Raw genomic sequence first — 20,612 nt, 5'->3', positions numbered from 1 at the left:
AGGATTAACAGATTATTAAATAAGACAGGCTAGTTTTCTTGCCTTTGTCTGATCTTAATGTTATTTCAGCCTTATTTGCCCCTTTTTTATTCCACACAACACGTCCATCAAATGGATGTGGGAAATTCCTGCTAGAGCAAATACAATGCATTTTCTAACCACTTAGGAAAGAGTGCTGCACACAGCCTCCAAGTTATCATGCCATTTATCAGTCCTTAGAAGGAAAAGGCTAGCTGAAGTGAGCAATTCACAGTACATTACACATGAAGCACTGTATTATACTATTTGTGTTATTCATTACAAAATACAACTGAAAACACTTGCACTGTAATCCAACTGGAAGCTGAAGCAGAACTCTTAGAGTAGCAGCCATGTTAGTCTATATCCGCAAAAAGAAAAGGAGGACTTGTGGCACCCAAATTTGTTAGTCTCTAAGGTGCCACAAGTCCTCCTTTTCTTGAAGCAGAACTGACCCTTCAGCAACAAACAGATTTAGGACCAAATCCTACAAAGCCTTCTGCACCCTCAAATCTCATTGAAGTCACTGGGAGAAGAGGACATTCAGAACTTTGCAGAAGGCATTCAGCACCGTATAGGATCAGGCCGCTAAATTGTTCAAGGTAACAACAATAGTCAAAATTGGAAGTGGTCTTGAATTGATGTGAAATGTCCTGCATCACCATTAGGTTTGGACTAACTCTCAAAGGCTTCTGTGCCCTGAAAATGACTGAAAACCCTGATGAAGCTCTTTATAAATTACTGTATTTTTAAAACATATCAGCTTTTAGTGTTGATGAAAATTGCCAAATTCCCAGCCTTGGAGACCTTCTGTATGCTCTCTATGTACAGTATCAATTGAGGCAACACAAGCTTCCCCTGTACAATCCCACCAACATGCGACAATCCTGCTCTGAAAAGGTCATCTTCATAGCTGGAAGGAGATGAGGGATCATCTTCTGAAGGGCTCACATCTAGTAAGGGGGTAAGTGGAAAGCTCAATCTCCATGGCCGTTTGAGTCAATGGCCTCTAATTGAGACTGCCAGCGAAGTGCCACTTAACACAAAATGATGTGGTCAGTGTCCTAGTACATGAACCCTAGGAACTGAAATGAGCCCAACAACTAATTTCACAGAGACCACCAAATGGACATTAGATGGTAGTAAATCACAATAACTGTGCCAATCTAGGCTGGGTCTGAAGGGGCTACCAGGAAGAATAAAAGACTCTTTAAACCATTACCAGTCCCCTCAATTATCTACCCCCCAATGAGCCTTCTGCATATGAAATATATATACAAGTTAAAAAAAAAATCAAACTACATTTAAAGAAAATACCAAAGCTCCAGTAGCTTCATTAGTTTCACTTCACTTATAAATGTGCTCTTTTTATGCAAGTGTACTGCAGAATAATTACCTGACATATGGCACCAGATATTTAGTTACTAAAATTAGTACTAAAGGCCCAGTGTTATTTTTAAAATGTGAGTATTTTTGTAGCCTCCAAAAACAACTCTAAAGCTTTTTTTGTATAAGGGTCATGTAACAGAAAATAGAATTGCAGCATTTAATCCCGATCAACAAAATGAGTTTCACACTAGTCCTGGCCAGAAAACCTAATATACACATTACCATAGGTCAATGGTTGCTGAACTTGTTCTGCCACTTGTGCAGGGAAAGCCCCTGGCGGGCCGGGCCAGTTTGTTTACCTGCTGCGTCCGCAGGTTCGGCCCGTGCCACTTCCAGCAGCTCCCATTGGCGTGGAGAAGCGAAACACGGCCACTGGGAGCCACGATTGGCCAAACCTGCGGACGCAGCAGGTAAACAAACCGGCCCAGCCCACAGGGGCTTTCCCTGCACAAGCGGCAGAACAAGTTTGGGAACCACAGCCACAGGTCATCAATGAACAGCTTGAAATTAATCCAGAGTTGTGAAACACATTGCTACATTTTGCCAGGCCATGTATTATATTTTTAATTATTAAAAAAAATTCCCAAACCTTGAAATAAATTTTAAAAAGCAGTTAAATAGTTGCCTTTCTGAGACATTTTACAGACACTAGAATCAATGCATCTCCAACAAGCTCTTCAAACATATAGACCTGTCCTTTGAAAACATTGCTCTGCTGCTAGGAGTCCTGGATGTCCCCCAGAATGGGGAAATTTGATAAGGTTTTTAAAGAGGGACAAATAAAAATGGACTTCTTTAAAATACTGGTCTCCAAGGTGTTTTAGGATTCCCCTTTTGCAGAGACCAAAGAAGTTTGCAGATTTTGGCTCCAAGACAGGTTAATGTGTTCAGCAGGAAGACCAACTATAGCTGAGAAAGAATATTTCCTTCATCATATCAGGCCAAGATACAGAGATCTGCGAGCAGTCAGAAAGCTCAAGCTAATAATATGCTGTCTCCTTTTTGATCCTCCTACAGCCTGTACAAAACTTAATTCTTGATTCTAAAGGGCCTGCAATAGTAAAGATTGGCCTGCTGATTATTTCATTTATATACATGTAAATCAAGACTACCACCACTGAAATCAATTGAGCTCCACCAAAGTAAAATCTGTGTAAGTGAGATCAGAATAATGCTCCATATAAGGAGTATAGGAAAATAGCATAGCTGAACTTCTCTGATCCTAAATCCCTTGTCATCAGAGATAAGGTCATGCTTCTCAAGTTTAAGACATTGTGACCAAATCCTCAGCTTGTGTAAATTAGAGTAGCTCCATTGAGTTCATGGAAGCTACTCTGATTTCCAGCAGCTGAGATCTGGCCCCACATATCGAGAAAACACAAGTAGAAAAGGCTAGCACTAATGGGAGCAGATTAACAGTGGGCAGATACTCACGGTGAATAAAGGTAAAACCTTACTCTATGAATAGCCCTACTGATTTCTATGGAACTACTTGAGAAATAAGGTGCTACTCAATATGAGTAAGAAAGTCAGAGTCTGGCATCACATTTCTAACACATTGTTACTTCTCCTTCTCTGCCCCTCCCCCAACTTGTACTGACACTACAGGATCAGGCCTTAGGTCAGGGGTGGCCAACCTGTGGCTCCGGAGCCCCATGCGGCTCTTCAGAAGTTAACATGCGGCTCCTTGTATAGGCACCAACTCCGGGGCTGGAGCTACAGGCGCCAACTTTCCAATGTGCCGGGGATGGCTCACTGCTCAACCCCTGGCTCTGCCACAGACCGTGCCCCCACTCCACCCCTTCCCGCCCTCTCCCCTGAGCCTACAGTGCCCTTGCTCCTCCTCCCCGAGCCTCTTGCATGCCACGAAACACCTGATCAGGAGGTGCAGGGAGGGAGCGGGAGGCGCAGATCAGCAGGGCTGCCAGTGGGTGGGAGGCGCTGGGAGCAGGGTGGGGGAGTTGATGGTGGGCTACTGATATATTACTGTGGCTCTGGCAATGTACATTGGTAAATTCTGGCTCCTTATCAGGCTCAGGTTGACCACCTCTGCCTTAGGTGAACACATCATCTCCTAGGATTGTGCCTTTTATTCCCATATGTAAACTAAGATGCTAAGCATCTCTAATTGGAATTTTATAATTTTTGGACATAAACTATGATCCCAGTTCTGCAGCCTTTACTCCCATGAAATAGTCTTTACTCATGCCAGCAGCTCCATTGACTTCAAGTACTTCAATGATTTAGGGGGTCAGGACCAGGCCTTAGCTGTTTAATAGTATTTTCTATTCAGCTACATCTCCAAGAGATACTACTGTCAGTTAAACATCTAATGAATTTTCATTCTATTAAAACAAATGGAATAACAGAAACCTGAATCAGAAACTTGGAATGCTATCTTAGGGCAGAGACTTCCTTCACCCTAACTCATTATATGTCATCACCGATCTTATCCCTGCACACAGATCATGGTAACATATCATCACAGCCCTCTCCGTTCAGATATGAAACCAGGGTTAAGTGACAGATAGCATCCACATTGATGCTAATCTCTCTCTCAAGAGCTGTAGGAAATGGGATTAAAGACAGGATTGCTAGATTGATGTCAGTATGATTAATTATAGTCCCTTTTGCTGAGGAAGATTTTCTAGTTCTTCCACCAAGGCTGACACGCCCTCACCTCCTCAGCAATAGCAATATCAGAATTCCTTCTCCTGACAGGCTATCCAGAATCCATACTAATGTAATTTGGTAGGTCATTGACACATTGGTTAATTATAGCAGGGTTAAATTAAATACTCTATGAATGACTATGGACTGGGAGCTGATGATATGGAATCAAACTGTTATTTTGATACAATCATCAAAAAATAAATACCTTTGAGTGGTTCCTGGCTATCCCTAGTGAAAATCATTGGTAATAAAAGATTAGGAAAGAAGTAGACTGCAATACAATTTAAAACTAGAATAGATTGTGCAGTCCTGTCCATCTAGGTGCTTTTAGTCTCCATCACCGCAGTACGTAAGCACCTGCCCAAGTATTTAAAAACAATGTTCTCTCCCATTCCCCCCCTTCACAATCTGTAGGAAAAATAACTTAGGAAGCAGGGTGGAATATGTGTATGTCTATGTATTTGTCACTGGGGGAAAGACAAAAGGAAGGGATAAGATTTGCATTTAGCTTTGAATGTGATGAAGCGCATGGTTATTCCTAATCTTGCAGGAGTGAGTTTCATAATTTAGGTCCAGCTCCTATAAAACTTCTTTGTTCTCCTCTCAGAAGCCTTCTCCTGTTGGTTACCAGTTTCATGGTGAGAGAGGTCACATTGCACATGCAGAGGCTCTCGCTCCTATAACTAACTATGGCCAACCCCAGGGAGGGCTTTGAAGTTCAGGACAGAGACCGTGAATTGGACTCTATTCAATAGGGCACCAGCACAGAGAAGAGCTGGGCTAAGTAGTGTGTTCACAATGATTCATGTTGCTAAGCAGCCCGACTGCTATATTTTGTGCTAGCTGAAGCTTTTTCAGCTGCTTCATTCCTAGTTAACAAGCTAGGCAATACCAAACCTCAAAGAGTGCATATAGCTGACACAACAAAGAGAGAGGCAACCTAAACAAGCATCCAGATACTGCTCTATTGATTTACTTGTATAAGAGGGCAAACCCAGGGCACATATCTTGGGTGCTTCTGCTACAACTACAAGGGAAAAGCTACAGATAAAGACTAAGCATGCTAAAAGGCCATTTTAACTGAGCAATTGTTGGCAACATTGATCTCGAGGAAAGGAGGCAATGCCATATCTTCATAGCTATGACTCATGCAAAAATGATAACATCTAAGAGCAGTTTTATTACTACAATATCTGGAGGGCAATTGCAAAGCAATCTGACATTTATTTGCACTGGTTGACCTACTGCCCTCTCAACCCCTAGCATATCCATAATCTTCCATACAATATGATCACAAATTGAGCCGGCTGGAGAGACATCAAGCAGTGTGTAAATAAAAGGCTTGACAAGTAAAAAACAACAACGAAAGCAGCCCTGCCAGATGCCATATGAAATTTTGTCACCAGGCAGGAAATTAAAATCACATGCTGCAGTTTATGTGGCACACAGAGGCACGTCTGCCCCTGTAACTATCTGCACCTGACTGGTCATCTCAGAAAGATCCCCAAACACTTATGTGCTTGGAATGTGTTCTCTTAACTTTGGGCACTGATTGGAATAATGTGTAAATCTTTGTGTGTTATTCAAATATCCTTATCTCTTGATGGTCATGGAAATGACACCTCTTCCCTCCTAGCATTATTTTGCAGTGTTTATATTACTGCAAACTGTATACTGTGAGCAAGAACCTGGCTTTGGGAAAGGTGGCATGCCTGGCTGGCACAGAGTGACTATGATGGCTCTAGGCCAACCCCCTCAACCCTCCTCTGACCATGGGTTTGTCAAGGCTTTCCAGGGGGACGTGAGTGGCAAGAGCATCCTGCCCTTCAGTAATCCCTGGCTGATGTAAAGGCTCATATGAGACTATTACCAGCTGGCATACTTTAGAGGAGGCCTGATGAATAGGGTGAAGAAAGCAGTAAGTTTTCCACCCGTTCTGAGGGATGTGGGCATGGCTTTAGCACTTGTAAGGAGTAAGTCCTATAAATGGGTGGTACCATCTCTTTAAGATTGCTAAGGGAAGCAATTACCTGTTCCAAAATGTTCTTCTATAGACAATCTGTGGGACAAGTGACACAGTCACTGAAATGCACTAGGGGTGACAATTTGGGGTCTGAGAAAAACCCAGAATGCTAACTGTTTTATAGCCCAAGCCAGAGCGCCAAGTGCAAGATGGGCTGGAACATGACTCTCCCCTCAGTGTTGATGGATTACTGATAAATGTAGTTCCCTGACAGTCAGTGGTAGCTTGGAGTTGGGACAAATCATGGTGGGAGAGAAGTAGCTTCTTTCACCCAGATGAGCCCTAGAAGGAGGGCCAGATAACCCACACAGGACTTTTTACTTTGGAAAAAGGATAGTGAAGCAGAGCATCTATGCTAGGAGAAGCCAGGGTTTGAGAAAGGATTGGGAATCAGGCCCTTTGGGGAGGGACTATATTCATTTCCGAATGACAGGGGGAGGCAAGAGTGTTATCTCTCCTAGTAGATGTGCTTCCACCGTCAGAGGTACCTGTATCTTTGGGGATGGGGGAAGTTTGGACTCTTATTTTAATCAGCATCCTGAGAAAGAATGCATGAGAGGAAAGTGATCAGGAACAGCCAGCATGGATTCACCAAGGGAAGGTCATGCCTGACTAATCTAATCGCCTTCTATGATGAGATTACTGGTTCTGTGGATGAAGGGAAAGCAGTGGATGTATTGTTTCTTGACTTTAGCAAAGCTTTTGACACGGTTTCCCACAGTATTCTTGTCAGGAAGTTAAGGAAGTATGGGCTGGATGAATGCACTACAAGGTGGGTAGAAAGCTGGCTAGATTGTCGGGCTCAACGGGTAGTGATCAATGGCTCCATGTCTAGTTGGCAGCCGGTATCAAGTGGAGTGCCCCAAGGGTCAGTCCTGGGGCCGGTTTTGTTCAATATCTTCATAAATGATCTGGAGGATGGTGTGGATTGCACTCTCAGCAAATTTGCGGATGATACTAAACTGGGAGGAGTGGTAGATACGCTGGAGGGGAGGGATAGGATACAGAAGGACCTAGACAAATTGGAGGATTGGGCCAAAAGAAATCTGATGAGGTTCAATAAGGATAAGTGCAGGGTCCTGCACTTAGGACGGAAGAACCCAATGCACAGCTACAGACTAGGGACCGAATGGCTAGGCAGCAGTTCTGCGGAAAAGGACCTAGGGGTGACAGTGGACGAGAAGCTGGATATGAGTCAGCAGTGTGCCCTTGTTGCCAAGAAGGCCAATGGCATTTTGGGATGTATAAGTAGGGGCATAGCGAGCAGATCGAGGGACGTGATCGTTCCCCTCTATTCGACATTGGTGAGGCCTCATCTGGAGTACTGTGTCCAGTTTTGGGCCCCACACTTCAAGAAGGATGTGGATAAATTGGAGAGAGTCCAGCGAAGGGCAACAAAAATGATTAGGGGTCTGGAACACATGAGTTATGAGGAGAGGCTGAGGGAGCTGGGATTGTTTAGCCTGCAGAAGAGAAGAATGAGGGGGGATTTGATAGCTGTTTTCAACTACCTGAAAGGGGGTTCCAAAGAGGATGGCTCTAGACTGTTCTCAATGGTATCAGATGACAGAACGAGTAGTAATGGTCTCAAGCTGCAGTGGGGGAGGTTTAGATTGGATATTAGGAAAAACTTTTTCACTATGAGGGTGGTGAAACACTGGAATGCATTACCTAGGGAGGTGGTAGAATCTCCTTCCTTAGAGGTTTTTAAGGTCAGGCTTGACAAAGCCCTGGCTGGGATGATTTAACTGGGAATTGGTCCTGCTTTGAGCAGGGGGTTGGACTAGATGACCTTCTGGGGTCCCTTCCAACCCTTATATTCTATGATTCTATGATTCTATGATTCTAAAGTAAACTAAACCTTCCTCCATATATGCAGATCTGGGTTTGTAACCTGCCAAGACACCAAAACAAGACTAGATTCAGTGCAGGGTTTATGCCTGCCTACCCTGGAAACTTCACCGAGGAACAAGGCTGCAGAAACACTAAATGGCTGCAAACTCTCCTATTCTGGTGGAGTGAATATAAGGAGTTAGCACACCCTGAAAAATTGGGGGAGATGGCCAAAGAGAGGGCATAGTCAATATTTGAGAATTGACAGCAGGTTCAGTACCTTCCCTCAGCAGATCCTGTTGGTGGAAATTAGGCAAAGCTTGGGAGTGCAAACTGCCCAGCAGAAACCTCAAGGATGTACTGACACAGAAATATTGCCTACCCTGAACTGAGTGAATTCCTTCCTTCCTGCATAGGGAATTATACCTTCCTACACCAGCTTTCCTGAAGCTGGCAATGAAGGTATTAAAAAGTGATGCCAGACAATGGCTCCCTCAAGCCTGCTAAAGAGAACTCCAGACACAAACCTCCAAGCAGCTGAATCAAAGCACTTTCCCCCCTTTTAATTCCTCTAGAACAACCTAAAGAAATGACAGAAACAGGAACTGTTGTCATCAGTTCAGTGCAAGCAAGATGCTTTACTAGCATCATCTCTAATCTCTCATGCTCCTGCATCACATCTCACTGGATGAAAGCAATTAGAACACACATGTTTCCCCGTTCCAAGTACTAAAAGGTTAATACTTGGAAATCAGCAACTGCCAAGAACAAATTCCCCCACCCACTCATCCACCCCCAGCTTTGAAGTGTTTTCTTTTGAGCTTTACCTTGGCACACTGGCCAAATAAGTCACAAGTTTCCGAAGGTCTTCCTGCCTTATTCTATCGTGATTGCTGCGTGCTGGAAAGGTCAGGATGGGACCACCTCGTTTATCACGGCCACCTGCAGAAAATAAAGGATTGTTAGAAAATCAGGCAGGAAGCACATGTCAAAAAAAGTATGTGCACTGAATTGATAAACTTAAATTACTGTATGTTCAAGACCCCTTATTCATTTGTAGATTTCAGGCTCACTTAATTGAGTAAGACATTCTCACATTTGCTGGAGCACCAAGGAAAGGAAAAATGCAAGAAAACTTCTTACTGATGTTTCTTTTTACCTTAACTTAATCCCATCAAAGCTTCTAATATAACAGTTAATACAACCAGCGACTGCTAACAAAATCCTATCATCAGCGAGAGTTAAATGTGACAAAACCCGAAGAGCTGAAATCTTTTTCAGTGTTACCCAATCTGCATTGCTTCTTTGGTCCCTAAATAAAATTTATGTAGTAGGACATTTTAATGTATCTAGCAATTGCTTACAAATTCAAAGTTTAATTAAAATCTGGTGTCTGGCTCCTAGGGCTTCTCATTTGTAGGATGCATTTAACAATTGGCATGAGAATTTTGAGGTATTTTATGTAGTTTCATTGCCCCTTGAAAAAAAAATCCAGGAGAACTGCCAATGTCTAATACCAAATGTCTCACAGAAATTCTTAAAATACATTGTCATTAAAATAAAAAGAAAAGGAGTACTTGTGGCACCTTAGAGACTAACCAATTTATTTGAGCATGAGCTTTCGTGAGCTACAGCTCACTTCATCGGATGCATACCGTGGAAACTGCAGCAGACTTTATATACACACAGAGAATATGAAACAATACCTCCTCCCACCCCACTGTCCTGCTGGTAATAGCTTATCTAAAGTGATCATCAAGTTGGGCCATTTCCAGCACAAATCCAGGTTTTCTCACCCTCCACCCCCCCACACAAATTCACTCTCCTGCTGGAATGGCCCAACTTGATGATCACTTTAGATAAGCTATTACCAGCAGGACAGTGGGGTGGGAGGAGGTATTGTTTCATATTCTCTGTGTGTATATAAAGTCTGCTGCAGTTTCCACGGTATGCATCCGATGAAGTGAGCTGTAGCTCACGAAAGCTCATGCTCAAATAAATTGGTTAGTCTCTAAGGTGCCACAAGTACTCCTTTTCTTTTTGCGAATACAGACTAACACGGCTGTTACTCTGAAACCTGTCATTAAAATGCTATTGAATGACTCTAGCCTGAATCACAGAATCATACACATTAGAGATTAATACAAACTGTTGGAATATCTTTTATTCTCTTCTGTTAATAAAGTCTGGACAGCTTGAAACTGAAACTTGTTGCCTTACTCAATATTTTGCTCTTTCTTCATTTGCTATTGTAGAGTTTGTCTCAGGAAATTGTGAACTGTTGCATTTGTTTTTAATGTTGAGCGGGAAAATAGAGCAAAGCTTCAGTTTAAAATATAATAAAGAGTTGAAGGGACCTTGCAGATAAATAAAAATATATTAGTTAAAATTTTGATCTCTCCCAAAGGAAATAGTGTCCCTTTATTAGAAAAATCACTTCTGAGAAAGGAACTCACACATTTCTGTGAACTAGATCATCGGGCTGAAAGAGGGGAAGAAATATTCAAGGACAGTGCACTAGCAGGTCTGAAATAAATACACTCTTGTTCTCTAAGGGCATGATCCTGCAAGGGGCTGAGCACCTTCAACTTCCATAGGAGTTGAAAGCATTCCAAACCTCGCAGTATCAGGCCTTAATACTATAAACACTGGGCCCCACTTCCATGGAAGTGAATGGGGACTTCAATGAAAACCACAACAGGTTCATTGTATCCATTTGATGCTTGTTCTTCAAAGGTCACATACACAAGGTTTCAATAGGAGGAGATGGGGTTGAGGAGGAATGCCCATAGGTCCTCTGAGAGGAGAGAGAGATTTCTAAGGGACTCTGTTGTGGGGAGAGGGATAGTATGAGGGAAGAACTGGATATGGGAAGATGAGAGAAGGTTCATGTAGAGCTTTCAGGTTTGCATGAATCTCTGACGTATACAATGAGCCTAAGTCCCTGTGAACCCCTGGGATTTGAAGGGGCACTTGTTGGCTTACCACAACTGTGCAGAGCCAACCTGGCACATTTCACATGGCTCTGCGGTTCTATCCATTGAGTCTAACTGATGGAGATTTGACAAGGAGACTGATGCCAGCCAGCCCTGCAGAATTCTGAGGTGCAGTTGGGCGTATTGAACCATGTGGGTGACCCATGTGACCCAGAAGCCTCAAACACCACACAGGTGACATGTGAACTGGAAGCCTCAAATAGTTTTGTACTGTTGTGACCAGGTGAGCCTTCAAACCTATAACAATTGATTGGATTGCCTGGAATCTGGAGTTCAGAAGAAAGGCCCTCACTTGAGATAAATCCAATACAGTCCCTGTAAACTCTATCCTCTGGACTGGGGAGAGGAGAGATTTTTCCTCTGTTGATGAACAGTTGCAGAGCAGTGAATGTTGACTAGATCAGGGCAATGCTGCTCTGTAGTTGCAGTCTGGACAAGCCCCTGACAAGCCAGGCATCCAGATAGTAGTAAACCTGAACTCCTGAGCTTCAGAGGAATGCGGCTCTATTGCCGTGACTTTTATAAGACTCCGGGAGCTGCTGACAGGACAACAGTCAATATAGTGAACTGGTAAGGATTTTCACTTACCAGAAATCTGAGGTACTTCCTGTGAACTTGATTGATTTCCACACGGAAACAGGCATCTTTTAAGTCGGGGGTGGCATACCAGTCTCTAGGGTCCAGGGAAGGGATAATAGAAGCTAAGGTGACCATATGAATGTGTTGAGTTGACACAGGTGTAAAATTGGACTGAGACCCTCTTTTGCTTTTGGGATTAGGAAATATCAGGAATAAAACCTCTTCCCTCTGAGACGGCATGGAAGCTCCTCTATGGCAGTGACACCCAACCTTTCCAGACTACTGTACCCCTTTCAGGAGTCTGATCTGTCTTGCATACCCCAAGTTTCACCTCACTTAAGAGCTACTTGCTTACAAAATCAGACAAATACACAAAAATGTAACAGCACACTATTACTGAAAAATTGCTTACTTTCTAATTTTTACCATATAATTATAAAATAATATGTTTGGAATATAAATATTGTACTTACATTTCAGTATATAGAACTGTATAAACAAGTTACTGCCTGTCTGAAATTTTAGTTTGTACTGACTTGACTAGTGCATTTCATGTAGCCAACTAGGCAAATATCTAGAGGAGTTCATGTACCCCCTGGAAGACTTCTGCATACCCCTGGTTGAGAACCATTGCTCTATGGCTCCCAAACGAAGAAGTGATTGAATTGCATGGATAAGGAGTTTCTTGTAAGAGTGGTCCCTGAAGAGGGACAGGCAGAGAGAATGGGAGCAAAGGGTAAAAGCAAACTGGAGAGTATTCCATTTCCACAATGCTCAAGACCCACTGGTCAGAAGAAATTCATGACTAAGCTCTGTGGAAGTGGGATAGACAGTTTGAGGAGATGAAGGAGTCTGGGTGTGGAGAGATGGAGGCTGGTAAGTAGACCTCGATCAGCCCATCAAAGTGACTGATTTGCACTTCCCAGGTGTCCTGAAGGGCCCGGAACTGGAGACAAAGCAGCAGGAGGGTGAGGTCTATGCCTATAACCCCTGAGCCTCTTTTTTGACAGGTCCAGTTGAGAAGGTGGAGCAGCATATTGGTGCAACTGCTGGGCCCTATAGTGCTTCCTGACTGGGGCAGGTGCGTATAGACGTAGGGCCTTTAAGGTGGCTCTAGCATCCTTAAGTTCATGGAGCTTGCTGTCCACCTGGTCCAAGAATAGAGAAGAATCCTTAAACAGCAAGTCCTGAATTCTATTCTGGACTTAATGGGGAAGATCAGAAGACTGCAACCAGGATGATCTACACATGCCAACTGCAGAAGCCATAGTTCTAGAGGCCAAGTCTGCAGCATCCAGCCCTGCCTACAGTGACGTTCTCATGCCTACAGTGAAGTTCTCTGCCCTCATAGACCAGGGAGGAAAACTCCTGCCTAGCGTTTTGTAGAAGCAGCTCTCTGAACTTTTCCATGGAGCCTCACAAATTAAAATCATGTCACCCCAACAAAGCCCATTGGTTAGCGATATGCAACTGCAAATGCCCTGTCAAATAAATCTTTCTGACAAATAAGTCTAGCTTTTTAGCATCTTGTGATTTGGGGGTGGCAGCCTGGTGCCTCTCTTGCTCTCTCATTAGCTGCTGTGATGACAAATGAGCCCAGAGGTGAGAGGGAGTATAAAGGTACTCAAAACCTTGGAAGGATACATAGTACTTTCTTTCTTCCCCTTTAGAGGTGGGAGGCAAAAAGAGGATGGAATCTGCCATGAAGCCTTTATAGGCTCTAGTATTGCATCATTAACTAGCAAAGGTAGCCTGGAGGAACCCTGTAACGGGGTTGCACTCACCTCTTGCAAGCGCTCTCTGGCTGAGTGCATGTGTGTGTGCCTTCACTCTCTCTCTCTTTGTGGTGGGTCTTCACTGACTCAGCCCAAGTCATACACAGTCTGTCTGTGAGATAAAAGACAAGCAAACCCCTTTCGGGGTACAAGTCCAACAGGGGCTTCTCTCAGTGCCCTCTGTAATGTCTCTGTTTGTCCCTGCTCTGGACTAGAGCAGTGCCCCAGGGCACCTTCCTTGGAGGCAATGTCTTCATTCTCTCAGGATCTTTCTGGCCCCAGCTCCTCAGCTGGGCCACTACAGTTCAGTCACCCTTCTGGGGTGCCTCAAAGTCCAGGCCACTTTCCCAGTGACTGCTGGGGCGGGGACCCAGGCCCACCCTCTACTCCAGGTCCCACCCCAGGGACCCTATAGATAGCAGTTGTCCACAATGTCCCTTTAAATAAACTGCATTGCTGCTATAATTCCCTGGACCACTTCCCCATGGCTCCCGCACATTCTTCACCCTTACCTCGGGGCCTTGTCCTGGTGGAGTCCCAGCAGCCAGCCCAGAGCACTAGCCATTCTACACCAGCTCTAGCAAAGAAATGATCTCAGTCTAGCCCTGCAGCTCTTATACTAGCCTGCTGGGCCCTGATTAGCTGCTTTCCACACAGCTGCTCTAGGCAGCGTGGAGGACCTCTCTACTTCCCTTTTCTGGGGCATGGTGTGGCAGGCCACAAGGCCTCCAGCACGGGGCCTCAGGGCCTAGTCCACCCTGTCACAGATGCACAGATAATAAAATGTCTATCAGGTGATGTGAGGACTCCCTGACCACCTCCATCTGTATGCCCAGCCACTCTCTTTAACAACTCCTGATAAACTTTAAAATTATCGGGGGGGTGAAGTTGTCCTGGACAAAGTGGCCTGATCTGTAGAGGATGAAGAGGATGCCAAGATTGAAGGGGGTATAATTCCTGCTACTGGCTGTTGCTCTGGTTCTGGAACATCTTCCTGATATTTGGTACAAGACCCAGTACTGGACTCTGGGCACAGAGCCACTTGGTACACAGACTCTACCCTTCTAGACCAGGGCACTGAATATAACAGTGTGGGGAAGATCTGGAAGCTGGAGGAAATCCTCAAGGGTTCCAAAACGACCACTGGTACAGGGCAGGGCCCCACTGTACTGGCCACATTAACACGGCAGGTCCCATTTAAGGTCACAGTGGTAGGTCAGAAGAGAGGATCTTTGAGGAAACTGGCAGGTCCTGCTTTGGGGTTATGAGATGTAAGATCCCACCTCAGAGTCCAACAATAAAGATTCCCCTTCCTCTGACCATGGTGGGGCTGATCCAGTTCCTCTTATCAGACTTACAGGATGGAGACCTTCCTTTGGCTTGGGCCTCTATGGAAGTTTTGTATTTCTTCTTTGGTACAGGTGAAGGAGAATGGTGCCAGGATTCCACTAAAACTAGAGGCATGCTTCTCACTGATGCTGCAGCACTCAAAACCAATTCAAACCATGACGGCCCCACCGGTGGCCGGAGCACTGCCTCCATTAGCAGAAATTTCAGCCTAGCCTCCCTATCCTTCTTCATCCCAGGCCTGACCTCCCTGCAAATCTGGCACTGGTCCTTTATGTGTGCTTCCCCCAAAGCCCAGTAGCCGGAGCATACCTTGGGACTGTGAATAGAAAACTCCCCAAAATGGGGAAAACAACAAATCCGAAAAACTTTTTTTTAAACACAACAAAAACTTATTAACTATCCTAACCTGAAGACTAGACTAACTACACGCACACACCATTTACAAAGGTGAGAGAGAATTATTCTGTTCTGGCATTGAACAGAGTTCCAACAACCATCGCAGGCAGCAAAAAGGAAATGAGCCGGGATAGAGGTGACTCTGCTCTTTATACCTGCATGCAGTGGCGCACAGCTGCAGGGGGAGCTCAAACTGCCCGGTGGGCATCACTGCGGGAAAACGTTTCCAACGGCCATGCACTGTGTACACTGACACCAAGTACGGAATGCACATATGCAATCACTCAAAGAAGAATGTGTCTGGCTTTCCAAGGACATGTAAGGGGAGAAGAAAGCACAAAAAGCCTCCCTTCTCTTGAACTCCTGAGCGACAAAGGGACAACAAGTCTAGTTCCTAAGCAGTCTGGGCATGTAGAAGGGACTTTGCTGCAGCCGCTGAAAGGGTGTAGCAATGGGCATGCTTCCCAGGAACAAACAGGAAGCTCTAGGCGGAATTCTGCCTCCCCCGGGTATGAGGTGGCTGTGCACCATTCAGCACGAACATAGGGATGTGCCATAATTAATATTTCCCAGGCTGAATTGTAGAGTCATATAGGCCCAGTTCAGCTTTCATATAAAAAAATCAAAAACTCTAGATTTGAGCATATTCACTCTTCATTGAGATTATTTCACACACCATAACAACAACAAAACCATTACATCATCACTGAAGTATCAGGCAGGAAGGAAAGCTGACCTCATGAAAGAAAGCCAACATAGTAATAGAAGGATCTTCAGCTATAGTAACAGAAATACAGGTCAAGTACATTTCTGGCCTATCTTTGAGTCAGTTTGAAAGTCCTCTTTTAATAGTTCATCTAATTGTCCTCCAGGGAACACAGCAGATAATACTAGATCACACAATCTGAAGTCACAAGGACAGGTTGGAGAAAATGAGCCAATTCTCTTTGGAGAAGCAAAGATTCTGCGGTGACCTAGTTGAAGTTTTTTCAAATGATGGAAGGATACATGAAATGACTCTGAACCAATTATGTTCACTTCCACAGCATGCAAGAGCTAGGAGGCAGGTAGTAAACCTTGAGAAACCTGAGCCAAAAAGAACTGTTTAGGAAACAAATATTTCTTATGCATGGTAAGAAATACAGCAGCCCAATTTGTGTAACAGGGTGAAATATTCATTGAAAATATAATGCACCACACAAATGTAACCATTTTCCTGTTTGCCAATTATCCACAAACAGGTTACGATTATTATGAATTTTTGTATTATTTACAATTATTTGACAAAGAGTTTGCATAACAAGTTTTATTCTAGAATTTCTTCCAGAACTAATCTCTATATATTCCTGTTCCATTTTAGAACTTGGGGAATCAATGGGAACTATTAGTAATAACAATTAGCTCTTCTATAGCTCTTTATGTCCAGGGATCTCAGAGTGCTTCACAAAGGATGCTAAGTATCATTAGCCCCATTCTACTGGGGAAAGTGAGGCACAGGGAAGTTAAGTGGGTTGCTGAAGGTCACCCCTCATGCAATAGCCAGGACTAGAAACCGCATCCCCCAAGTTCCAGTTCAGTGCTCTGGGGTGAACTCATTACTGGTTCCATGCGTGGCTAAAAATCTTTCTTGGCCTCAATTAAAAATATTACAGACACTCTGCCCCTGCACAGAAATTATCCGTCTACAAGAACAATCTTATCCCATGTCAATTTTCACTTGAATGCTGTTTTCTGTGCACACTGGTTTTTCCTAGATCCATGTAGGATTTGTTTAAAGTAAAAAATGCAATGGTGAGTAGAGTCTTGATTGCTCTTGTTGCTTTGCCCCATCTCTTGCCTCCCACAGGGTCCACAAGCATGAGCTGCAGTAATCAAACATGTCATTAAGTTTGTTAACTACATTTATTAAATACTAAAACAAAAGGTTAATATTTTCAAATTATTTTCCAAGGTAAGTTTTTACAGGGTTTGTACTGATTTACAAAGGCAATCAGATGTTCCATGGTTATCAGTGCTTTGTAGAAAGGAAGGTGTGTGGGCACAAAACGAACTGACAACAAACATTTAACCATATACCAATCCTGTCCTCTGCATTCCTACTGCAAAATCCTTTGTTCATCAGTTAGTCATCACCTGCTTCAGCAACTGCAACTTCCTCTTCTCTGACCTTTCCCCATATCTCACCTGACCGCCTCCCAGGCTACACAAACGCTGCTCCTGAAATCAGCTTCCACTCCTGCAGCTGTGACCATGGCACTCCCCTAAGGTAATCTCTCCTCTGTGCTTCTGCATCAAATTCAAGCTCCTCGTGTAATGAAATGTTTACCTGCAATGCACAATTCACCCACTAGATGTCTCTATGCATTACATAGAGTCTTGGGCAGGGCAAGGGTCAAATTGGGGAACAATAGCTCTGTCCACTAACACGCTCAGATACTACAGTGTTGGGCAGATGTCACCTCATTTGAGATGGTCACCACCTCAATATGTAGAGATTATAGAATGGGGTGAATTTCAGCCAACAGAGTTTAGAGAACAAATTAAGGCACCTCTTCCTGGTAGAAACCTTCAGTGGATAGCGATAGTAGAACACAAATGCTACCACTGGGGGTCTCCAATTAAGTCACAGGATATAGTGGAGCTTTCTAGTCCCTTACTGGATGTGTGAATTGCCTCAGGTCCCATATGCTAGGAGTCTCTGGTTCCTGCTAGGAAGTGTGCCAGGTCTTTGGTTCCCTGTGCCAATGTAGACTCTTCTCAACTTGACAGCTCTGGGGGTTGTGTTGATCCTGGTCTGTCTTCTTCCCTTCCGGGGCTGTTTTTCTTCCTCACTAGCTGCTCCTCCCTGGCTGCAGACAGCAGGCAGACAGCAGGTACTCTTCCCTGCAGCAGAAGCCCCTTGGTGCCATTCCCAAGGACCTTCCACTGCTGGCTCCTCCTGCGATTGTTCACCCACCCACAGGAAAAGTCTTGTGGTGGCAGCCTCTCCTCTTGCTCCCCTTGCAGGCAGCTGCTGGCAAACCAACTTCCTGAGTTGAGGCTTTCATGTCCCAGAGCTTTTGAATTTTGCCATCAATGCCTCTGACTAGCGAAAGGTAACAACGAGGGCTGGAAAGAAGTGAGGTAAGATGGTGGACAACTCAGAGAGTATGATGTACAGGCATGCACCAGCCCAATTCAAGCATTGGCACATGGTGTGTTCCCTGGTAAGTAAGGGAGACAAAACAGGGACTCAAGTTGTGTGGAAGCTTCTTTGTTGTGACTATTGTTTGTATCTCTTTTCTTTAATAAACAGCCCCTGTATAAGATGGGCTGTGATTCCATCTATCATGCTTCACATTCAAAGACCTTGCACCATTCCACTCTACCTATATCAGTTCTTATTCACTCTCCCACTGACTATATTCTATTCAAAAGCTCTGCCTGCTTTCCCTTTTGTACTCCAGAATGTGGAATGGTAGACAAAAATGGCCCGTGTTGCTGTCCCACACACTCCTGACAAATGGGAGTTCAGTGAGACTACGTGCATGAATATGCACTTGTCAGTGTGAATAAGGGTTCCACAGTGGCACTACGTGACTTTTCTTTGCCACTGAATTGCCTTGTGGCCTTAGGTAGGATTAAAACAAGGAGTCCTGGCCTCGATTCCCATGTCTACCTTAGTTCAAAGAATCTATTGCCTCACCAGACTATCTTAAATCTCAAACATAAATCTCCATGACACATGCAGAGTTAGCACCATAAGCAACTTTCCAAAGAAAATGAAATGCTACTCAAAAGGGATTTTAGCTCCAGTTTTTAGTGACAGTTGAATGATAAGGAAGAACTGTGCTGAACCAGGAGACAGAATGAGCTCAGTTTAGTTCACAGACCTCTATATTATGAGGAACAATATGCTGAGGAGTCCTAACTGCAATCAACAAACTTTTTAGGGAAGCATAATTTAAATCCATGTATACCCAGAGTCTCAAAGAAAGTAATGTTCCTTTCCTTTCCCTGGCTCAGCTGAGTCTGAGAGCCTGAGTTCCAGCCTGAGCCCCAGTGTCTACACTGCAATTTTTAGACCCACAGCCCAAGCCCAGCAAGCCCAAGTCAGCTGAACTGGAAACTGAGACTGCATGCCACATGTTTTGGGGTTTTTTTTGTTTTTTTTTTTTACATCACAGTATATATGTACCCTCAGAAGTATGAGGCAGTGAAGAATGAGGCTCTATGTTCACACCTGGAGCTCCCAGTGTGACACTGTGACCAAAAAAGCTAATGTGATCAAGGGATGCATAAACAGAGGTCTCTCGAATAGGAATAGAGGGGTTATTTTATTTCTATATTTGGCACTTGTAGAACCGCTGCTGGAATACGGTGCCCACAATTCAAGAAAGATGATAAACTGGAGAGGGTTAGGGGAAGAGCCACAAGAATGATTAAAGGATTAGAAAACAAGCGTAATAGTGATAGACTCAAGGCGCTCAATCTATTTAGCTTAACACAAAGCAGGCTAAGGGATGACTTGATTACTTGATTACTTGTAAGTACCTGCATGAGGAACACACATTTAATAATGGTCTCTTCAATCTAGCAGACAAAGGTATAACACAATCCAATGACTGGAAGTTGAAGCTAGTCAAATTCAGACTGCAAATATGGCTTATATTTTTAACAATGAGAGTAATTAACGATTGGAACAACTTACCAAGGGCCATGGTAAATTCTCCATCATTAGATCAAGATTGTATGTTTTTCTAAAATATATGCTATAGGAATTATTTTGGAGAAGTCCTATGGCCTGTGCTATACAGAAGGTCACACTACATGACCACAATGGTCCCTTCTGGCATTAGAGTCTATGAATCTATGGTACAGTACATCCGAAAGGCAGCTGCTGACAGAGCATTGTGTGTGACAGCTCCTCAACTTCAAATTCCACTCCCCTTCCTCGCCTGAAACAGCCTGACTGAGTTGACTTTCCAGGCATGCCGCAAAACCCATCTGTATGAGTTGGCATTTGGGGTGGTGGTTGGGGATAGGGTTTCTTATGGGAATATGAGGGATGAGGAGATTTTGATTTGACTTGTAATGTGTTTTTGTTGACTGGTGACTGTGTTTGTATGTGGAGGAATTGTGGGGCAATATGCTCTGCCTTGGTAATCATTTTTGTAGTGTAATTGTAATTGGTGGCCAGGCCTGAGATAAGCAATCTTTTACATGCACTTATTTAAATCTAACTAAATTTTAAAAACCCCTGTCAGTTACCCCACTGCAGAAAAATCTCCCCCATATCATCCCAGGAAAGGTGAAGAAAGTCAGGCAGCCACAGTTGTACAGCAGCCAACTCCAAGTTGATCACCTGCCTTGGCTCAACCTGCCTCTCTGATTTGATATCAACACAAATAACCATCAGGGACCCTAGCTTCTGATGTTAATCAGTGAAGATTAACAGTGTATTCAACTGATTTTAATTTGACTGGCTGAATGGATTTTACACACCCATGGCATGTAAACGAGGCCCAATTACAGCCAAGTAGGGGATTTTGCAAATAAACAAAACACCCAATGAGTTGGACCCATGTTGGACTTATGTAC

The 20,612-nt window shown here is 43.9% G+C and overlaps 1 protein-coding gene across 6 annotated transcripts in view; it reads right to left on the bottom strand.

Moving 5' to 3' along the window:
- KALRN (kalirin RhoGEF kinase) overlaps nt 1-20,612 on the bottom strand; it is a 779,108-nt gene that overhangs the window by 514,503 nt on the left and 243,993 nt on the right. For all 6 annotated transcript variants that reach the window (XM_048869043.2, XM_048869046.2, XM_048869044.2 and 3 more), the window contains exon 3: nt 8,764-8,878. In XM_048869043.2, the coding sequence (XP_048725000.2) occupies nt 8,764-8,878 (115 nt within the window). The remainder of the gene's footprint in view (nt 1-8,763; nt 8,879-20,612) is intronic.

Source organism: Caretta caretta, chromosome 11 (assembly GCF_965140235.1).
Source record: "Caretta caretta isolate rCarCar2 chromosome 11, rCarCar1.hap1, whole genome shotgun sequence".
Lineage (NCBI taxonomy): Eukaryota > Metazoa > Chordata > Testudines > Cheloniidae > Caretta > Caretta caretta.
The sequence above is the reverse complement of the archived record's forward strand: the minus strand, read 5'-3'. Positions and strand labels throughout refer to the sequence as shown.